General features: G+C 46.4%; 1 protein-coding gene across 3 annotated transcripts in view; it reads left to right on the top strand.

Annotated features, from left to right (window-relative positions):
- RAB11FIP1 (RAB11 family interacting protein 1) overlaps positions 1-16181 on the top strand; it is a 40593-nt gene that overhangs the window by 19119 nt on the left and 5293 nt on the right. For 2 of the 3 annotated variants that reach the window (XM_016959334.4, XM_063817007.1), the window contains exons 2-5: positions 2874-3316; positions 5078-5885; positions 7220-9121; positions 9871-9979. In XM_016959334.4, coding sequence (XP_016814823.1) covers positions 2874-3316; positions 5078-5885; positions 7220-9121; positions 9871-9979 — 3262 coding nt within the window. The remainder of the gene's footprint in view (positions 1-2873; positions 3317-5077; positions 5886-7219; positions 9122-9870; positions 9980-16181) is intronic. The other variant, XM_016959337.4, reaches the window with a different exon arrangement.

Raw genomic sequence — 16181 nt, 5'->3', positions numbered from 1 at the left:
AGTCCCAGCTACTCGGGAGGCTGAGGCAGGAGAATCACTTGAACCCGGGAGGCGGAGGTTGCAGTGAGCTGAGATCGCGCCATTGCACTCCAGCCTGGGGGACAGAGCGAGACTCTGTCTCAAAAAAAAAAAAAAATTTTTTTTGGAGAATGGGATCTTGCCTTGTTGCCTATACTGGTCTCAAACTCCTGGATCCAACCAATCCTCCTCTCTCAGACTCCCAAAGCACTGGGATTACAGGTGTGAGCCACTGTACCCAACCTGGCTCACATTCTTACAGTTCACCAAAGGTATAGGGCTCCTAAATGGAAAATGAATGCCATGAGATCTCCTTTTTCTGAAGCTTGTCTCTCAGTGGAGTTGGACTGGTATAATGTCATTTTTCACATCTTGAAGTGGGTTGCAAATGACCAAGTGTAATTCTTGGATAGTGTTTGAAATGTGACATTTTCTGATTATTAAGCTAGGGAAGAAGGCTTCCTTTCCAACTAACCATTTTTTTTATTGTGGCAAAATATATGTAACATTAAATTTACCATTTTAACCTGTTTTTTTGAGACAGAGTCTCACTCTGTCACCCAGGCTGGAGTGCAGTAGTGTGATCTTGGCTCACTGCAACCTCCCTCTCCTGGGTTCAAGCGATTCTCCTGCCTCAGCCTCTAGAGTAGCTGAAATTACAGGCATGTGGCACAACACCCGGCTATTTTTTGTATTTTTAGTAGAGATGGGGTTTCACCATGTTGGTCAGGCTGGTCACAAACTCCTGACCTCAAGTGATCTGCCCGCCTTGGCCTCCCAAAGTGCTGGGATTACGGGCGTGAGCCACTGCGCCTGGCCCCATTTTAACCATTTTTAAGTGTGCAGTTCAATGTCATTAAGAATATTCACATTGTTGTGTGATCATCACCGCCATCCATCTCCAGAACTTTTTCATTTTCCGCAACTGAAGCTCTATACCCATCAAACATTAACTCCTCATTCTCTCCTTCCCCTCCTCCGGCAATCACCATTCTACTTTCTGACTGGATGAATTTGACTAACCCAGGAACCTCACATAAGTGGACTCATATAGTGTTTGTCATTTTCTAACTGACTGATTTCACTTTTTTTGTTGTTTTTTTGAGATGGAGTCTGGCTCTGTCACCTAAGCTGGAGTGCTGGAGTGCAGTGGCATGATCTTGGCTCACTGCAACCTCCGCCTCCCGGGTTCAAGCAATTCTCCTGCTTCAGCCTCCTGCGTAGCTGGGATTACAGGTGCTCGCCATGATGCCCGGCTAATTTTTGTATTTTTAGTAGAGACGGGGTTTCACCATGTTGGCCAGGCTGGTCTTGAGTTCCTGACCTCAGGTGATCTGCCTGCCTCAGCCTCCCAAAGTACTGGTATCACAGGTGTGAGCCACTGTGCCTAGCCTGATTTCACTCTTTTAAAAAATTCTTTATTTTTATTTATTTATTTTTAGAAACAGAGTCTCACTTTGTTACCCAGACTAGAGTGCAGTGGTGCAATTATAGCTCACTGCAGCCTCGAATTCCTAGGCTCATGTTGAGTAGCTGAGAGTATAGGCGCACACCACCATGCTGGCAAATTTTTTAATTTTTTATGGAGATGGAGTCTCGCAATATTGCCCAGGCTGGTCTTGAACTCCTGGCCTCAAGTGATCCTCCTGCCTCAGGCTCCCAAATCTCTGGGATTACAGGTGTGAGCCACCATGCCCAACCCCCTCCCCACTTTTTTTTTTTTTTTAATTCTGTGTTGTATTATTATTATTTTTTTTACTCCCTGGCAGGGACCATTCCTTACTACAAACTTGATTTTCTCTGAGATTTAATTATACATCATTTGCACGCCACCCTTCTTAGCTGTTTGTGTATGATCTTTGCTTTTTTTTTTTTTTTTTGAGATGGAGTCTCACTCTGTTGTCCAGGCTGGAGTGCAGTGGTGCGATCTCGGCTCACTGCAATGTCTGCCTCCTGGGTTCAAGTGATTCTCCTGCCACGGTCTCCTGAGTAGCTGGGACTACAGGCGCCTGCCACCACACCCGGCTAATTTTTTATATTTTTAGTAGAGATGGGGTTTCACCATATTGGCCAGGCTGGTCTCGAACTCCTGACCTTGTGATCCACCCACCTCAGCCTCCCAAAGTGCTGGGATTACAGGTGTGAGCCACCGCACCTGCCCTGATCTTTGCATTTTTACCCTACTGAAGGAAAACATCACTCATCGGAAGTGATTCCATGGAATATTTTTTTTTCTTTATTTTTAGAATGAGCTCTTTATTGAATCAGGATTTGAGGTGATTATACGCTAAGCACAACACTGGATCCTATCTTTGTCTAGCGCATGTCTTCTCAAAAATAAAAGTGCAAAATAAAAAACAAAACAAAAGAAATAAAAGTGCAAATTCTGCTCTCAGCCGGGTGCAGTGGCTCACGCCTGTAATCCCAACATTTTGGGAGGCTGAGGCGGGCGGATCATCTGAGGTCAGGAGTTCGAGTCCAGCCTGGCTAACATGGTGAAACCCCATCTCTACTAAAAATACAAAAATTAGCTGGACATGGTCACGCACTCCTGTAATCTCAGCTACTCAGGAGGCTGAGGCAGGAGAATCACTTGAACCCAGGAGGCAGAGGCTGCAGCGAGCCGAGATGGTAGCATTGCACTCCAGCCTGGGTGACAGAGCAAGACTCTGTGTCAAAAAAAAAAAAAAAAAAAAAATTCTGCTCTCATCTACCACTTCCCGAAGAGAAAGCATGAGAATGCATGCATTGAAGAGGCTGCTGGTAGCAGAGAGGAGAGGCCAGTTCATGGGGATTGTGAACATTGTTGCAGTTGCTTCCATTCAAAGGTAACTCCTCAGCCTTTCTCCTTTCAGGTGGTATAAGTTGAAATCCAAACCAGGAAAGAAGGACAAGGAGCGAGGAGAAATTGAGGTTGACATCCAGTTTATGAGAAACAACATGACTGCCAGCATGTTTGACCTTTCTATGAAAGACAAGTCTCGGAATCCATTTGGAAAGCTGAAGGACAAGATCAAGGGGAAGAATAAGGACAGTGGGTCAGACACCGCCTCCGCCATCATCCCTAGCACGACACCTTCGGTCGACAGTGATGATGAGTCTGTGGGCAAAGACAAGAAAAAGAAATCAAAGATCAAGACCTTACTTTCCAAGTCAAATTTGCAGAAGACGCCTCTTTCCCAGTCCATGTCTGTCCTGCCGACTTCAAAGCCAGAAAAAGTGCTGCTTCGTCCCGGAGACTTTCAGTCCCAGTGGGATGAAGATGACAATGAGGATGAGTCCTCCTCGGCCTCGGATGGTGAGTTTCTGCCTCTTCCTGCTTGACCTCTCTTCTTCCACTTACCATGCTTCGTTCTGAGAGAGAAGAAACAGGCAAATCTCAAGAGAAAGAGTTTAATTCAATTCCTCAATTACAAAATCATGGTGGTGGGGGTGATGATAGCGGTGGTTAAGATGCCCTCTCTAAGGCCAGGCGTGGTGGCTCACGCCTGTAATCCCAGCACTTTGGGAAGCTGAGGCAGGCAGATTGCTTGAGCCCAGGAGTTTGAGACCAGCCTGGGCAACATGGTGAAACCCTGTCTCTACAAAAAATATAAAACTTAGCCAGATGTGATGACACACTCCTATAGTCCCAGCTACTCAGGAGGCTAGGCTGGGAGGATTGCTTGAGCTCAGGAAGTAGAGGCTGCAGTAAGCTGTGATCGTGCCACTGCACTCCAGCCTGGGTGACAGAGTGAGACTCTGTCTCAAAAAAAAAAAAAAATGCCCTCTCTGTTTCTTTTTTTAAAATATTTTTTGTTTGTTTGTTTTAGAGACAGGGTCTTGCTCTATTGCCCACGCTGGAGTGCAGTGGCGCGATCATAGCTTACAGCAGCCTCCAACTCCTGGGCTCAAGGAATCCTCTCACCTTGGCCTTCTGAGGAGCTGGGACTACAGGTGTGCACCATCACACCTGATTAATTAAAAAAAATTTTTTTTTTAGAGATGAGGTCTCACTATGTTGCCCAGGCTGGTCTGAAACTCCTGGCTTCAAGTGATCCTCCTGCCTCAGCCTCTCAAAGGGCTCTTATGACCGGTGTGAACCATTGCCCATGGCTGAGATGCCCTCTCTATTTCTAAGCCCTCTGGTTTCTTTCCTTCTTTCTTTCTTCCTTCCTTCCTTCCTTCCTTTCTTTTCTTTTCTTTTGAGATGGAGTGTTGCTCTGTCACCCAGGCTGGAGTGCAATGGTGCAATCTTGGCTCTTTGCAACTTCCGCCTCCTGGGTTTAAGCAATTCTCCTTCCTCAGTCTCCCGAATAGCTGGGATTACAGGTCCGTGCCACCACACCCGGTGAATTTTTGTATTTTTAGTAGAGTTGGGGGTTTCACCATGTTGGCCAGGCTGGTTTTGAACTCCTGACCTCAAGTGATCCACCTGCCTTGGCCTCCCAAAGTGCTGGGATTATACCCTCTGGTTTCTAAGAATGTATAAATTCCTTTTCCAGAGTTCCTGGCTCTATAAATGATGTCCACTAGTACAAGCTTTTAGAGCTAACAGAATGAGTGTCTTCCAAGTTTTTTTTTTCTTTTTTTTAAGGGTAAAACCATGGAACCTTATGGTAATTCTGACATTTCATTAATTCATCAGGTAGTTATTGAGTTCCTGTGATGTGCTCAACCCTTGTGGGATATAGCCTTATCAGAAGCCAAGGAATCTGCTTCCTTTAGCTCTGAGTTAATTATGTATTTTGAACTTCAATTTCAATGTCTAAATCCCTCCCATTGGCCGGATTCTGCTACTCTACCAAGAGTGCTACCCTTTTCATTGGTTTAATCCAGAGTTTCTCAACCTCAGCACTGTGGACAGTTTAGACTAGACAGGCCTTTGTCGTGGGGGGCTGTGCTATACATTGTAAGATGTTCAGTATCATCCTTGTCCTCTACCTGCTAGATACAAACAGCAGCACACCCCCTCCAAGTTGTGGCAACCAGAAAGGTATCCAGACGTTGACAGATGCCCCTACACTGCAAACCACCCGTTTAACATCTTATCCCCTTTCTGTTCTTTTTCTTCCCAAAGTCATGTCTCACAAGAGAACAGCGAGTACGGATCTTAAGCAACTGAACCAGGTCAACTTTACCCTTCCCAAGAAGGAAGGACTTTCCTTTCTTGGTGGCCTTCGGTCTAAGAATGATGTCCTTTCCCGCTCTAATGTCTGCATCAATGGGAACCATGTTTACCTGGAGCAGCCAGAAGCCAAGGGTGAGACCAAGGATAGCAGCCCGTCCTCCTCCCCATCCCCCAAGGGCTTCAGAAAGAAGCATTTGTTCTCTTCTACAGAGAACCTGGCGGCTGGGTCTTGGAAGGAGCCTGCTGAAGGAGGTGGGCTGTCTTCTGACAGGCAGCTCTCCGAATCTTCCACCAAGGACTCCTTGAAGTCTATGACCCTGCCGTCCTACCGACCTGCCCCACTGGTCAGTGGGGACCTCAGGGAAAACATGGCCCCCGCAAACTCAGAGGCCACAAAAGAAGCTAAGGAGAGCAAGAAGCCAGAGAGCAGGAGGTCCTCTTTGCTGTCTCTGATGACGGGGAAGAAGGATGTGGCTAAGGGCAGTGAAGGTGAAAACCCTCTCATGGTCCCAGGGAGGGAGAAGGAAGGCATGCTGATGGGGGTTAAGCCAGGGGAGGACGCATCGGGGCCTGCTGAAGACCTTGTGAGAAGATCTGAGAAAGATACTGCAGCTGTTGTCTCCAGACAGAGCAGCTCCCTGAACCTCTTTGAAGATGTGCAGATCACAGAACCAGAAGCTGAGCCAGAGTCCAAGTCTGAACCGAAACCTCCAATTTCCTCTCCGAGGGCTCCCCAGACCAGAGCTGTCAAGCCCCGGTGAGTTTTGGCTCTTCTCGTGCAGGGCATTTCTGCCTCGCCATTGGTGGTTTTCAGGCTTACGTTAGACCAGCTCTTGTGGGTCCCATAATATCATAGTACCCATATATGCCAAAGGTTTGCTGGTCTAAATTATTTTTTTAACCAGTCCCTACTGCCAGCCTGGCCTGCCCTGTATAAATTGCAGTGATGTTTCCCAGCTCAGAGCTACTGCCCAGCAGGCATGGTCTGTCCTTTCAGTCAGCTTATCAGATCTCAGTGGAACGCAGTGGTTTGTAGCAGATTGTGGGTGTTGCAAGTTGGGAATACTGAGTTTGGGTTGTAGTGTATGCAGAACCTGTGTTTTCGAAGTTCTTATCTCACATTTCCCTTTGAGCCAGATGTTATCCTGCCTCCTTGCCTTTTGGCATTGGTTTCTGGTATGAGAGACCCTCGGTCCTCTCTCAAGTGACAGTGACGGTTCTTTGTGTCCACTCTGCCCCTTGTTGTAAGAGCCGGCATAAGCCTTGGGGACTGGCCTTGGGGACTTCTGCTTTTCTGTGTGACTCACATTCACACTGACAATATTTCTGTGGTCTGGGGAGTGAGATTTTTTTTTAGAGATTCTGCTTACTTTGACATGCACACACACACACACACACATACACACACATACACACTGTTCCTCTTAAACTTATCTGTGCCTGTTGCTTTGTGTTACATCTTTAACCACTTTAAACCTTTTAGGTGCATTTTGTCCTGTAATAATCAAATGCTCGGGCCTTGTGTTAATCACCACAAGAAACCAGAGGCTATTGCTTTACCAGGATCTTTTCATTTCTATTGCAACAGACTTTTGTGTGACGGATCTGCTTGGTTATAAAAGTGTCTGTTGTGTATGTTAAGTGTTAGTGTTCCTTTTTTTTTTTTTGAGACAGTCTCCCTCTATCGCCCAGGCTGGAGTGCGGTGGCACGATCTCAACTCACTGCAACCTCCACCTCCCAGGTTCAAGCAGTTCTCCTGCCTCAGCCTCCCGAGTAGCTGGGACTACAGGTGCACACCACCACACCCGGCTAATTTTTGTATTTTTCAGTAGAGATGAGGTTTCACCATGTTGGCTGGGCTGGTCTTGAACTCCTGACTTCAGGTGATCCGCCTGCCTCGGCCTCCCACAGTGCTGGGATTACAGGCGTGAGCCACCGCGCCCGGCTAGCGTTCCTTTTTTAACTTCTTAAGGTACTGCCCCACGTGTAAAGACGTTCTCCCCTGGTGAATGACTTGTTTTTGTGTATTTTCTTTGTCTCTCGTAATGCATCTGCACTGACCTGCAGATTTTATTTTGTCCTTTTTGCAGACTGGAAGTGTCTCCAGAGGCGCAACCCACAGCCAGGCTTCCTTCCCCCACTGACTCCCCTTCCTCTCTTCCTCCTCTTCCTTCTAGCTCTGGCCAGGCACCTGTCCCCTCTGAATTGGGACATGGTGCAGACACACAGTCCTCTGAGAGTCCTTCTGTCTTCTCCCCTCTCTCATCTCCCATAGCAGCTCCCATTTCCACATCCACTCCAATTGAAAGCTGGCCTCTCGTAGACAGGGGCCAGGCCAAGTCTGAAGAACCACCCTTGCTCCCTAAGGCAGAGTTGCAAACTGAGAGTTTAACACCGGTTCCAAATTCTGGTTCTTCTGCCCTGGGATCACTTTTCAAACAGCCATCCTTTCCAGCAAATAAAGGGACAGAAGATTCTCTGATGGGCAGGACCCGTGAGACAGGCACAGAGAAGAACACCAGCAGCCTTGAGTTGGAGGAGTCTCTCCCAGAGCAGCCTGAAACAGGGCGACAAGAGGAAGAACTTCCGAGATTCCCCTGCAAAAAACAAGACTACAGCCCATCATCTGGAGAAGCCCAGGAAGTACCGTTTGCCCTTTCACTCAGCAGTGATGGAGCTGTGAGCCCTGTTGGGGAGCTTGCAGCAGGAGGAGACAGAGACTTGGAGAGTCAGGCTGGGTCTCTTGTGGAGAGCAAAGCCAGGGATGCAGTTGAAGAAGTGGCGCCCCCTCTTCCCATGGGAGCATCGGTCCCTTCCATTGATTCCATGATGCAGAAGCTGGAAGAGATGGGTCTGAACCTCCGCAAGGACCAGAAGAAAACCAAGAAGCGTGTGTCATTTTCTGAGCAGCTCTTCACGGAAGAGGCAGTGGCGGGGGCTGCCTTGCTGGTGGAAGGACACAGCAGTTGTCCCCAGGAGCTGAACCCTGCATGGTCTGTTGCTGGAAACGCGTCTGACGGAGAGCCTCCTGAGTCTCCCCACGCAGAGGACTCAGAAAGGGAATCGGTGACCACACCTGGGCCAGCGACGTGCGGTGCGCCAGCCTCCCCAGCGGATCACCTCCTCCTCCCCTCCCAGGAGGAGAGTTTCTCCGAAGTCCCCATAAGTGAAGCAAGCTCAGCGAAAGACACTCCACTCTTTAGGATGGAGGGAGAGGATGCCCTTGTGACTCAGTATCAGAGCAAAGCCAGTGACCACGAAGGTTTATTGTCTGACCCCTTGAGTGACCTTCAGTTGGTCTCAGATTTTAAATCTCCAATCATGGCCGATCTGAACTTAAGCCTTCCTTCCATTCCTGAAGTCGCATCGGATGATGAAAGAATAGATCAGGTTGAAGATGACGGAGATCAGGTTGAAGATGATAGAGAGACAGCAAAGTCGTCAACTCTGGACATAGGAGCTTTGTCCTTGGGCTTGGTAGTCCCCTGTCCTGAGAGGGGAAAGGGGCCCAGTGGCGAGGCAGATAGGTTGGTACTGGGGGAGGGCCTGTGTGATTTCAGGCTGCAAGCACCCCAGGCATCTGTGACAGCTCCTTCAGAGCAGACCACAGAGTTCGGAATTCACAAACCACATCTTGGCAAGAGCTCAAGCTTGGATAAACAGCTGCCAGGCCCCAGTGGTGGCGAGGAAGAAAAACCGATGGGAAATGGGAGTCCAAGCCCGCCTCCTGGCACATCCCTGGACAATCCTGTACCCAGCCCCTCCCCTTCTGAGATCTTTCCTGTCACACACTCTTTCCCCAGCTCTGCACATTCTGACACTCACCACACCAGCACAGCAGAATCTCAAAAAAAAGCCACAGCAGAGGGCTCCGCTGGTAGAGTTGAAAATTTTGGCAAGAGGAAGCCACTCCTCCAGGCCTGGGTCTCACCCTCGGAGACACATCCAGTCTCAGCTCAGCCAGGCGCTGGAACTGGGTCAGCCAAGCACAGGTGAGAGATGGGGGAGATTGTCTATGTAAATGTGAGCAATGTCCCCCTTTGCTTCCTACCTGCAGAGGTTACGGCTTTCTAACCACACAGACGTCTGATGTGACAACCCACCTGTCACTGTCCTGCTGGTAGGGCTGCCCCTTGTGGTGGTAATACCTCAAGACACTGCTGCGTTTATAGCAAGAACATAATAGTAGTCTGTAAATATAGCTTAGGAATTGTTCTGCACGGTCAGATTTGGAGCTCGCACATTGCAGAAACGCAATGCCACCAGTATCTTAACTGTCTCAGAACTAACTGGCATTGAGTGGTAGTAGTATCTAGCAGTGTCAAAAACTTCTTCAAGCACTCCCCAACGTGAGGCTTGTAAGTTTGTTTTGAGCTGTCTTTACTGTGGAGGGACAGAAGCCTCTGCAGAGTTTTACAGTGAATGCCTAGGCTCTAGTTGACTTCAAAAAATAAGAGACTGCCTTTAATGTTCTGATGTTTGTAACAAGACCAAGCGTCCCGTGAAGATATCAGGACATCTGGACAAGGACATGCTTTCCTGGCTTGCATGTGGCAGCCGTGTCCTGACTGCTTTTGTTTCCACAGGAACTGAGACATTGGAGTGCTTTGGCCCAGAGATGAGGGCAGCATGTGACCCACCTGCCCCTTGTCTGGCTTACTGGCTGCCGTCTTTGCAGTGGGCAGTTGCTCAGTTTTGCCATGACCGGAGGGTCTAAAGATCCTTTTCCCCTTCTCTTTAGACTTCATCCTGTGAAGCCAATGAATGCAACGGCCACCAAGGTTGCTAACTGCAGCTTGGGAACTGCCACCATCATCAGTGAGAACTTGAACAATGAGGCCATGATGAAGGTATGTCCTCTGAGAAGCTGGTGTGTTCGTTAGGGATTGACAGAACACCCGTTTCCATAGTCACCATCGTATACCTCTCCCTGGGCAGCAGGTGGTGCCAGGAGCACTTAGTCATACATCTTGAGTCTTTGAGTAAACTTTGGAAGCCCCCAGACATTCCATTGGATAATTACTTTATTCCCTTATACTTGTTTAGTTATTGTTAATTTTTTTTTTTTTTGTCTCAAGCAACATGATTGACACTGGCCCTTCTTTTTTAAAAAAATTATTTAAAAATTTTCCTTCTTAATAGAGATGGGGTCTTGCTATGTTGCCTAGGCTGGTCTTGAAATCCTGGGCTCAAGTGATCCTCCCACCTTGGCCTCCCAAAGTGCTGGGATTATAGGCGTGAGCCACCACACCCAGCCTGGCACTTCTTTTTAAGGAGAAGAAAATGTCACCCACAGTCTGGCCCATTCAGGTCAGGTATTTTCTTTTTCCCTCATGTTTCCTTTCCTTTGGCAAGAATGTAAAATTCTGATAATTGCAATCATTGCATAGATATACTTTTTTGGTAACATTATTTTGAAATAATTTCAAATGTTAAAAAAAAGTTGCAGGAACAGTACAAAGAGCTCCTACAAACCCTTCCTCCCAGTTCTCTAGTGGTTAACATTTGACCACATTTGCCCATCAGGCTCATCCTCTCTGCTTCCTCTCCCCAACCTTCTCTCTTTCTGGATATACACATGCAGGTGTATGCATAAATTTTTTTAAAAATCATTTGGAAGTAAGTTGTGTACCTCATGTTCCTTTTAACCCTAAATACTTAACTATGTAATTCCTAACAGTAAGGACATTTATTAAAATCAGGGAACTTTTTTTTTTTTTTGAGATGGCATCTCACTCTGTCACCCAGGCTGGAGTGCAGTGGTGCAATCTCGGCTCACTGCAACCTCCCCCTCCTGGGTTTAAGCGATTCTCCTGCCTCAGCCTCCCAAGTAGCTGGGACTATAGGTGCGCGCCACCACGCCCGGCTAATTTTTGTATTTTTAGTAGAGACAGGATTTTGCTATGTTGGCCACGCTCATCTCGAACTCCTGACCTCAGGTGATCCACCTGCCTTGGCCCCTCAAAGTGCTGGGATTACAGGGATGAGCCCCTGCGCCCGGCCTACCTCATGCTCCTTTTACCCCTAAATACTCCTAACAGTAAGGACATTCATCAAAATCAGGAATTTTTTTTTTTTTTTTTGATACAGGATCTCACTCTGTTGCCCAAGCTGGAGTGGAGTGGCATGATCACGGCTCATCATAGCCTCGACCTCCTGGGCCCAATCAATCCTCTCACCTCAGCCTCCCAAGTAGCTGGGACTACAGGCGAGCACCACCATGCCCAGCTAATTTATGTATTTTTTGTAGAGATGGGGTTTCATCATGTTGCTCAGGCTGGTCTTGAACTCCTGGGCTCAAGTGATCCACCTGCTTTGGGCTCCCAAAGTGCTGGGATACAGGCGTGAGGCAAGATGCACAGCCTGTTTTCTGTTTTTCAGTATGAATTAATACTATAGTCAACAATTTCCTATATGGAATTTTTTCTTCTCCTTTAGATTTTTTCCTTAAGGTAAATTTCCAGGAAGTATCTTGCTCATTTGGAGGGTCTCTAAAAGTATGGGCTAATATTAAAAAACAACTCCCCACAAAACAAAACCAGCCTCCCAGATGAACTCTGCCTAGGATTGTCTTCATCCTGCTCTTTCTGGTTCTAGAATCTGAAGGATTTAGAATACTGCCTTGCTGCAAATCCCTGGTCTTCAACTCATTATCTGGACTAGAAGAGAATGATTTACTGAGGGATTGGTGACCTTTAGTGGGCAAGGATATATTGTATTTCAAATATGTAGAGAGGGACTTCCCAACTGACACTGGGAACTGCAGTCTATAGAAATAAACTTTGTTTTTATTTTAGTTCAGAGCAGCTAAAATTTCATTCCATCATATATTTTACAGTCCCATGGACTCTGGATATTGAATAGTTTTTTTTCTTTTTTTTTTTTTTGAGATGGAGTTTTGCTCTTATCGCCTAGGATGGAGTGCAATGGCGCCATCTTGGCTCACTGCAACCTCCACCTCCCGGGTTCAAGGGATTCTCCCACCTCAGCCTCCAGAGTAGCTGGTATTACAGGCACCCGCCACCATGCCTAGCTAATTTTTATATTTTTAGTAGAGACGGGGTTTTGCCATGTTAGCCAGGCTGGTCTCGAACTCCTGACCTCAGCTGATCCACCCGCCTCAGCCTCCAAAAGTGCTGGGATTACAGGCGTGAGCCACTGCGCCCAGCCTTGTTTTGTTTTTTAATGGAGATGGGGTCTTGCTCTGTTGCCTAGGCTGGCGGGCAATGGCTATTCACAGGTGCAATCATAGCTCATCGCAGCCTCGAACTCCTGGGCTCAAGTGATCGTCCTACCTCAGCCTCCCAAGTAGCCGGGACTACAGATGTGCCACCATGCTTGACTGAAAGTGTTTTTCAAGTGCTGGGTACTTGTTATTCCCTCTGGCTTCACTGCATGTCTACCAGTAAGAGCTGGGATAAAGGTTTACAGGAAGCTGGAGGTCCAAGTTTTTGGTAAAAGAAGAGAAGTAATCATAACTGATGATTGCTGAAAACAAGTCAGCATCTTCTTGCTGCCTTGCCCCACTTTTTTCTTCCTTCCTTCCTTCCTTCTTTCCTTCTTTCCCTCCCTCCCTTCCTTCCTTCCTTTTTTTTTTTCTTTTTTGATGGATTTTCGCTCTGGTTGATCAGGCTGGAGTGCAATGGTGCAGTATCAGCTCACTGCAACCTCTACCTCCCAGGTTCAAGCAATTCTTATGCCTCAGCCTCCCAGGTAGCTGGGATTACAGGCATGCACCACCACACCCAGCTAATTTTTTTGTATTTTTAATAGAGACGGGGTTCTACCATGTTGGTCAGGCTGGTCTTGAACTCCTGACCTCAGGTGATCCACCCGCCTCGGCCTCCCAAAGTGTTGGGATTACAGGTGTGAGCCACTGCGCCTGGACCCCACTCTTTCTTTGTAGGACACATTGACAGGGCAGGTGGCAAGCATTGGTCTCAAAATTATCAGCCACAGCCAGAATTGTGTACCTACTACATTTCAGCCCTAGCCTAAAAATGTACAATATGTCAACCAGCTTGCCTGGCTTCTGTGTGTTGCAGATAGACGAGGCAGCACTTGTCTTCCTGGAATTAATGATATTTATCAGGAAATGGGATAAAAGGACAGCATAAAGGGACAGCAATGAAAATTGGAGTCATTCAGCAGCTTCCCATCCATCTTCCTTTTACTGTGGAATGCAGTGTGGCTCCAAAGAGAAACAAACACCTTGTTTCTGGGAAGTTAGCAAGACCTTTGTCTCCCATTTTATTTCCTCTTCAAAGCTCATTTAATTCAAGGGCTTATCTACTGGCCCTAAGAGAATAACTTAGCTCAAAACAAAGGCAACTGCTGCTTATTTTGCTCATGATTTGTAAGCCTGGCTGCCACCCCGCTGCCTGCCTGCAACACATCTCTTGGTTCTGGACCATGCCTAGTAAACATTCTGGGTAAATATGGGACGTTTCCTGGAGGCTCTGCAATTGGCCTGCCACATGCTAGATGCTTTGTGTTAAGGCACAAGACAGTATTTATAAAGATACCTACTCTTTGGAATGTTGCAAAGTAAGAGAGGTTTAAGGGAAAGAAATTGCATAGCTAAAGTTATGAAATGCTAGCTGGATCATTACTACAGTGTTTTTTTTTTCTTTTCTTGGTTGTTGTTTTAGTGCCTCCATCCTTTATAGATGATTTATAACTGGGAGAGTATTATTTACCCAGGTGGCTTTAACATTTCCGTTTTAAAATAGTAAAGCCAACTAGATCCAAAAATCATCTGTGATATGGAAAAAGTTGGATGTACATTTGAGTGTATGTCATTATCACAACTATGTAAAAGGAAAAGTCCAGGGTAAGAATCCTGGTGAGAAATACATGACAATGGGCACCATTCTTTCTTGCATTTGTGGGTATTTTCTCTGTGCTTCTTCTTCTTCTCCAAGGCCATTACTCACTTTTTATGATGCTGGCTTATTTATAATTTTTTTTTTTTTTTTAGATGGGGTCTCGCACTGTTGCCCATGCTGGAGTGCAGTGGCACGATCTTGGCTCACTGCAACCTCCGCCTCCCGAGTTCAAGCGATTCTCCTGCCTCAGCCTCCCGAGTAGCTGGGACTACAGGTGCCCGCCACCATGCCTGGATAATTTTTTGTATTTTTAGTAGAGAAGAGGTTTCACCATGTTGGCCAGGTTGGTCTCAAACTCCTGACCTCATGATCCGCCCACTTCAGCCTCCCAAAGTGCTGGGATTACAGATGTGAGCCACCATGCCTGGCCCTGTTTTATAATTTTTAAATATTGCAAAACTAGGCTCTTCTAATGATTTTAAAGTCCTTTATATCCTTTTTCCCTTTGAATTACAGAATCCAAATTAAATAGCTGTTTGACGGTTCGTATGAAGTACCTTAAGTGTGTACACATTTTCAATTCTAGGCATTTATCTTAAGGAAGTACTTAGAGATATGGCCAAAGATTTATGTTCATGCATTTTGATAAAAATGTTATATATAATTGTACAAATTGAAAACAACATAAATATCCAGCAATAGAGGAATAGTTAAAATATAATGAGATTTTAAGCATCCATTAGAAAAGCAAGTTTTGCTAAAATGTTATGATGGAAAAAATGCTTATTAAATAGTAAAAAGCTGTAAAACTATTATTTTGTATGAGGCTGACATTATAAAACATATCATCAAGAACCCCAGGAAGGCCGGGCTCAGTGGCTCATGCCTGTAATCCCAGCACTTTGGGAGGCTGAGGCAGGTGGATCACTTGAGGTCAGGAGTTCAAGACCAGCCTGGCCAACATGGTGGAACCCTGTCTCTACTAAAAATACAAAAATTAGCTGGATGTGGTGGCAGGTGCCTGTAATCCCAGCTGCTCGGGAGGCTGAGGCAGGAGAAGCACTTGAACCTGGGAGGCAGAGGTTGCAGTGAGCCGAGATCGTGTCACTGCACTCCAGCCTGGGTGTCGCAGTGAGAATCTGTCTCAAAAAAAGAAAAAAAAAAAGAATCCCAGGAAAAATAAAGAGACCCAAATGTTAGGTGTTGGAATTAATTATATGACACCCTACAGGTGTCAGCCTCTGCATCCCTCTCTCTTTCAAACTCCATGCAGAGTATCTTATGTATTGAGACTTTTAAAAAATAAATAAATAAGATCCTTATATGACAGAGATATAATCTAAAATCCCTTGAGGACGTATTCTTTGCCATTATTTACAAAGGTGACTCTTTTTTCTTGATATAAAATGTAAGGCTGGGTGTGGTGGCTCATGCCTGTAGTCGCAGCACTTTGGGAGGCCAAGGTGGGAGGATCACTTGAGCTTGGGTTTGAGACCAGTCCAGGCAACATAGAGAGATCCCGTCTCTATGGGGGAAAAAAAAAAAAAAAGGCATCAAGTACATTCACATTGTTGTGTAATCAATCGCTAGGGCTCTTTTCCAGACTTGCAACTTTTCAATGAAATATTGTTTTGGAAGTCACATCTACAGTGACTGAGGTCCAGAGGAGGTGTACTGTGAATGCATGCCTTCAAAGTTTTAAAAAACAAAGATTAGGGGAGAAGCAGGTTTTGGAAAAGCAGTCCAGTGTCTCACCTCTGAATGTGCAGCCTGTGTGGGGTTGAACCCGCTCTGTCTATGGAAACGTTGGTGTTGTGTGTCTAAGTTAGTACCGCCATCATCTTGCTTTTGTTCCTGGCCAGGATGGGAGGGCTGGGATCCCTCCTTTGACTTCTGGCTCGTGTCCAGGCAGTTTGCGTCACTGACTGAACTGGGGCTCCTATCATGTCACTGAGGAACTAGTGTTGATTCTTGGATAAGGTAGTCTCTTGGCCTTCCTGGTAGGCAGTGAAACCGTTAGACCCTCAGGGCGGTAAAGCTATTCCTGCCTCAGAGCTCTGCCAGCAAAATCATCTTGATTCTTTAAACATGTAAATCTCAGGCTACAGATTTCAGGAAAAGTCACTTTTTTTTCCTTACTGGGGACTTACACAGCATGTGACTTTTCATTTAAGCTTTACCTTACATCTCCTCCTGGTTCAAGCTGCTTGGGTTTGCAGGGGCC

This window comes from Pan troglodytes, chromosome 7 (assembly GCF_028858775.2).
Source record: "Pan troglodytes isolate AG18354 chromosome 7, NHGRI_mPanTro3-v2.0_pri, whole genome shotgun sequence".
In the NCBI taxonomy this organism is placed as follows: domain Eukaryota; kingdom Metazoa; phylum Chordata; class Mammalia; order Primates; family Hominidae; genus Pan; species Pan troglodytes.
Note: the sequence above shows the minus strand (reverse complement) of the source record. Positions and strands in the feature narration are given on the sequence as shown.